The sequence below is a fragment of the Microtus ochrogaster genome, unplaced genomic scaffold (genome assembly GCF_000317375.1).
Source record: "Microtus ochrogaster isolate Prairie Vole_2 unplaced genomic scaffold, MicOch1.0 UNK24, whole genome shotgun sequence".
Lineage (NCBI taxonomy): Eukaryota > Metazoa > Chordata > Mammalia > Rodentia > Cricetidae > Microtus > Microtus ochrogaster.
Window position 1 is genome coordinate 5005735 of NW_004949122.1, and position 6000 is coordinate 5011734.

The 6000-nt window shown below is 43.2% G+C and overlaps 1 protein-coding gene across 1 annotated transcript in view; it reads left to right on the forward strand.

Annotated features, from left to right (window-relative positions):
- Esyt3 (extended synaptotagmin 3) overlaps positions 1-3735 on the forward strand; it is a 46995-nt gene extending 43260 nt beyond the window's left edge. The window contains exons 21-23 of the mRNA XM_005367819.3: positions 623-728; positions 2208-2257; positions 2573-3735. Coding sequence (XP_005367876.1) covers positions 623-728; positions 2208-2257; positions 2573-2609 — 193 coding nt within the window. The 3' untranslated portion in view covers positions 2610-3735. The remainder of the gene's footprint in view (positions 1-622; positions 729-2207; positions 2258-2572) is intronic.
- Positions 3736-6000: the final 2265 nt, after the last annotated feature.

Sequence of the window (6000 nt, forward strand, 5' to 3'; positions counted from 1 at the left end):
CCAGCCACACCAGCCATAGCCACACAAGTGGGCACTGCCTCCAAGGGGAGCTCTGGCACAATTATACAAAGATGTTAAAATGGCTACAGGAGAACACAGGAGGGAGCATCTGACTAGCAAGACAATCTGCTAGTCATTCTCTAAAAATTACAACAGGATGAAAGCCAGGGTTATTTGAAGGCAGACTGAACAAACCCCACCCTAAATAGAAACCCAGAAGTCGGGTTCCAGGTGCCTCTCTGATGAGGCTGCTGATGACAAGGCTGGTCCACAGTCCTCTGAAGGACACAGTCATTTTCCATGCAGCTCCAGCGAGCCTACCTCATGAGCACCCTGCCCCTCTGCTGTCAGAACAGAGAGGGGTGAGGTGTCCTCTGGGTGGGTGCAGATGACAGCAGTCAGTGTAGAGTCAGGACACAGCACATTCCAGACAGCAGCTCTCTGAGGCTCATCACAGTCTCTTGACACTTCATGGATTTAGATGACATGTCACCTGGGAGCCTAGGAGCCAGTGCTGATTCTGTGAACTGTTGAAAGCTCTTGTTTTAGTGGGAAGTGAAAGAAACTTTTCCGCAAAAGTGACTACATGTAAATCTCACTTTGAATGTTTTGGCTTTTAAAGATTTGAATATTTTGTTCCTATGGAAGAAGTACAGAAGAGGTCACTGGATGTTGCAGTGAAAAACAGTAGGCCTCTTGGCTCACACAGAAGGAAGGAGCTGGGAAGAGTAAGTAGCTGTCATTTCCTTCCTTGTATCCTAGCACCTGACGGAATCATTCCAATTTCATGAGAGCTGAACGTAAGGAGGGGACAGCCTCCTTAAAAGGACGTTTTGTTTTCATATATGTAGTACGAGGATGTGGGCCGTGTCCCACCGCCTGGCCTGCTTAACCCCCGAAATAACCACACAGAAATTGTATTAATTAAATTACTGCCTGGCCCATTATATCTAGCCTCTTCTTGGCCAACTCTCACATCCTGATCTAACCCATTTTCATTAATGTGTATTGCCACTTAACTGTGGCTTACCCACATGAGTCTAACCAGCATCCATCTTGGGCAGGAGAACCATGGCATCTGCCACTCTGTTCTTCTTCCCAGAATTCTGTTCTGTTTTCCCCGCCTACCCGAGATCCCCCCTATCAACTAGGCCAAGTTAGTTTAATAATCAATGAAAGCAACACAAAATACAGAAGGACCTCCTATACCACATATGTTTCAGACCTAACATAGAAATATAAACTAGTGTATAAACATTATTTAGCAACCTTGAGAATATCCAAATTCAGTTTTTTGTAGGTATGTGGCATCTACTCTGGTATTACCTATTTTTATAAATAAATCATTAAATAAATCTTGGATTGCATTAGATCAAGGTTTTGTGTTAAAAGAATTTTACTTAAAATAAGAGGAAATATAATCTCAAGAGAGTCAAGAATACTCTGTTTGTCCAGTACTGTAGTTATATTTTAATAACTACCTTCTGCACTCAATCTCTGTAACACCCACTTCTATGAAATGGCAGGTATTTTCTGCCTTTGAAGCAGATGGTATTATGCTCATTTTTATGGGGGAAGTTTTCTTCTTTATCACAGCCATAAACTTGAAAGTTAAAATATCTGTAATTCTTGAAGATATTCTTTAAACATCTCAAATTCCTGTTCCAAACAGGAACAGCTTTTGTTTTGTGTTTGAGGCAGAGTCTCACTATGTAGCCCTGGCTGGCCTCATTCTGCCTCTGCCTCCTGAGTGCAGGGTAGAAATAGTTATCTCTAGAACACCGATGCTGGTGTTTGCATTCTTTCTGGAAAGGCTCCATGATGAAATACCCTGCTGGGCGGAGAGAGCCCCACCCGTAGCTGAGGAGCTGCCGGAGGAGGGGGACTCATTCTTCTTTTCAGGCATGGCTGTGGTAGGTTGCCTGTGGTCCATACTATGCACATATGAACAGCACTAACTGGATTTAGTGGGTTATTAAAAAAAAGAACATGATACTGGGATGAGGCATACGGCAATGCTCTAGTGGGAGCTGGAGAAGAGAAATGAGGCATGTGTGGGTATGATTGTATTTAATTGAATATATGTATAAAATTCTCAAAGGGTAAATTAAAAAAAAATACCCTGCTGAAAATGAGACCCTTTACACTCAGCCCAGTTTACTCCAAAGTGTTCCCATTTAACACAGTGCTAATATTTGTGATTGCAGGTACTGATTGACTTATCAAAAGAAGATCTGATTAAGGGTTTTTCACAGTGGTAAGTGTGCCTTCTCCTTATCCCTGTTAACTATGGAGGACACTAACTCCAGCAGCTGCCCTGGTCTCTAGAGTTCTTTTCCTTTCAGTATTATTTCAGTGCTTTGGTTTCTAACAAAAGGAGACAGAGTAACCCTTTACTCAAGTATTATGGACTATAGTCTGCCTGGTCCTCTGAAACTGTAGAATTAACCCTGGCCAGCATCTCCCAGACAGTTGGGTTCTGCCGTCTCCATAGAAACCGTGCATGCTGCTTGTCTTGCTGTAGCCCCACATCCTCATTACCGACACAAGTCCAAACCCGACTGTCTTACAGGTACGAGCTGACTCCAGACGGACAGCCCAGGAGCTGACGATGGGTGCTATCACCAGAATGTCAGAAAGTTATGAGTGTATTTTGTTAATAAGAACATATATTTGATGGAAGTGTATGCTGTGTGAACTCTAACTGCATGACTGGATAGTAACGGGGATCATGTAGAAGTAGAACTATCTCTGTTAATTTGATTAGTTCAAATTCAGAAAGAAACTGTGGTATTTGTGTCTAATGAGGCACCAAAACCCCAGCAGTGATTTCTCACTTTGGTAATTGTTCACATTGCATTTAGGATTGCCTAAAGGGTGTGCAAGAAAAGTGCCCTCTCTCCAATACAGGGTTGGGTTGGAGCAGCTACCAGCATCCCGGGCAGGTCTGACCAAAGGAGGGCACTCTTTTGTGGAAATAAAAAGTGACCAAACCCAAAACTGCCCAGAGCTAACACTGCCAAAGCCCTTCTGGCTGATGCCTGTGATGCTCGTAAGCTGAGACGTTTGCCCCTGGTTCACTGGAGCTGACAGTGTTAGAGTGATACCCTGAAGTATTCCAAGTTTACTGCTCCGGGGAGGCCTAGGGACAAACTTCTGGCATGTGGCATTATTTCCATAGGAAGCTTTAATCCTAACCCCAAGCCCAGGACTACATCTGAACGCTGGGTGCTGGAGGCTGCAGAACAGTCACTTCCCAGGAGGAGTGGGGGCCTTCTGTATTTCTCACAGATAAGTTTGAGACTTAGTTCTACTATTCTGAGATGGCTGAGTCCCCCTGATATACATATTAAAAGGAAAATATGTAAATTGTGTATTTAAACAAGTGCCTTTTACACATTTCAATTTGTAAGATCGGACTTTTTTGTTCTCTTATACGTTTCTTGGGTGATTGTCAAGGCCACACCCTTGTCTTCAATGATGCTTTTCTTTATTATTATTCTGTGTATGATGTGAGCAGGAGGTGTCTGTGTCCATGGCACATGTGGTTGAAGGACAACTCTGTGACAGAGATGGTTCTAACCCTTTATGTAGTTTCTGGGCAAGCTTGCACAACAAAGCACCTTAGCCACTGAGCCATCTTGGAGGCCCTTCTCTGATGCTCTTCTAAAGAATGGTGACAGTTGGGTATGGTGGCACATGGCTTTCAACCCAGCACTGGGAGGCACAGGCAGATGGACCTCTGAGTTTAAGACCAGCCTGGTCTACATAGTGAGTTCCAGGTAGTCAAGGCTACAAAGTGAGACTGTGTCTCAAAAAAAACAAAAACAAAAACCTAGATATAGTGGCTCACACCTGTAATCCTAGCACTTGGAAGACTAAGGCTGGCCTGCCTGGGTTAAACAGCAAGATTCTGTCTCAACAGAAGAAAACAACAGTATTTATTATAGTGTGTAATATCCATAGCTCTGACTCACCTGCCAAATGTGAGACAGCCTGGTCTTTGGTTTCTTCTGCTATAGTCCTGTGCAGATGTGTGTTCAGCAGCATCCTGAGAACAGAGTAGTCCAGATACTGTGTCATCTTTTCCAATGGCCAGTACATACTGCAATAGCCTTTTCCTGTGTAGCACTTTCCACATGAACAATTCTTGGTGTTGTTTACAAGCTCTACTAGGTCACATGCGTTTGTATCTCAACTGAACTGTAGACTACCTGATGCATAATAAAGTTTTTGCAGCTATTTCTCTCGTGTGTGTGTTATGTATGTGTGTAAAGAAGAGACTAGAGGATGCCCCTCCCTCTTTTTTCTTTGAGACAGGATCTCTCACTGGCCCAGAACTCATCAAGTAGCCTAGCTTGGCTGACTAGTGAACCCTAGAGACCCAAATCCCCACCCTCCCAGTGCTGGGAACACAAGATGTACTGCCTCACCTGTTTATTGTTGTTTATTAACGTTGAGTTCTGAGACTCAAACTCAGATTCTTGTATTTGCAAGACACCTACTTTTATGACTGAGCCAACTTCTCAGCCTGATATTTCTATTTTAAATAACAAATTCTCACAATAAAATATGGCAATTGATATCCACCTTACCTCATGATGACATTATTTCTTCCTAAATAGACACAGGAAAGCAGTAAAAAGGAGGAGAAAGGAATGTATCATAAATACTACCCACCCTAAAACTGATGGTGGCAGAAAGGGGAACACCTACCAGTCCCCCAAACCCTTGACTACCTGGTATATTAATCACTTTTCTGTTGCTGTGATAAGATGCCATGACCAAAGCACCTTACAAAAGAGTTCATTTTAGCTAACAGTTCTAGGAGTTCTATAATGACAGGCTGCAGCATGGTAGCAGGCATGGTGGCAGGAATAGGAAGCCAAGAGTTCACTCCTTGGACTGAAAGCACAAACCAGAAACAATGGATGACAAGTAGGTTGGATGACAAGCTCTCAAAGCTGGATCCCAGTGAAGTTCTTTCCAAGGCTGCACCTCCTAAATCTCTCAAGCAGCACCACCAACTGGTGACCATGAGTTAAAACCTCTTGGGGACATTCTCATTCAAGCAAGTAGACCTAGTTAAATAATGAACACGGTGACATTTCTCGTGCTGATTTACAGAAGAACTGAAGCAGTGTGCAGGAGTTAAAGGAGGTTACAGCATGGGAAACAATGTTAGCATACACCGAGGAGAGGCGCCATGTGAGCATACAGACCAGGTGGCAGCAGTATGTAGAACAGCTCATCTCTGCTATTGGAGAGAAGGGTCAGACCATATACAGAGCCAAGCTGGTGTGAAAACTCCCCCCAAAACTAGAAAATTGGTTTAGAACCTGGAACTCTGTGGAGCTTTGATAGCCAAGTACAAAACTCATACTTAAGGTTGCTACTATAAGACATGAAGCTTAGGGAATATCAAATTGAATGATGGTCACAAAGTATCAGCAAGGAAAACATACCAGTTAGGCTGATAATGTATTCAAGTCCTCATGGGAAAAACTACAGATGAGTAAAACTTAAAAATCCAGGAGGCATGATACCTTTAACCCAAGAACCTGGAAGACAGGAGCAAGCAGATCTCTGAGTTCAAGGACTGTCTGGTCTACAAGCAAGTTCCAAGATGGCCAGGGCTACACAGAAAAATCTTGTCTCAAAAAAAAAAAACCCAAAAATATAAAACTAGGGTTGGAGAGATGGCTCAGGAGTAAGAGTGCATATTGCTCTTACAGAGACCAGAATTCAGCTCCCAGAGCCCAAGTTGGATGCCTCTGGAAAGTGGTTCTCTACATGTGGGTTGCAGCCACTTTGGGAGGCAAATGACCCTTTCTTAGGGGTTACCTAAGACCATCAGAAAACACAGATATTTATATTATGATTTATAACAGTAGCAAAATTACAGTTATGAAGTAGCAATGAAAATAACAACATGAGGAACTGTATGAAAGGGTCACAGCATCAGGAAGGCTGAGGACCACTGCTCTAGAGGATCTGATC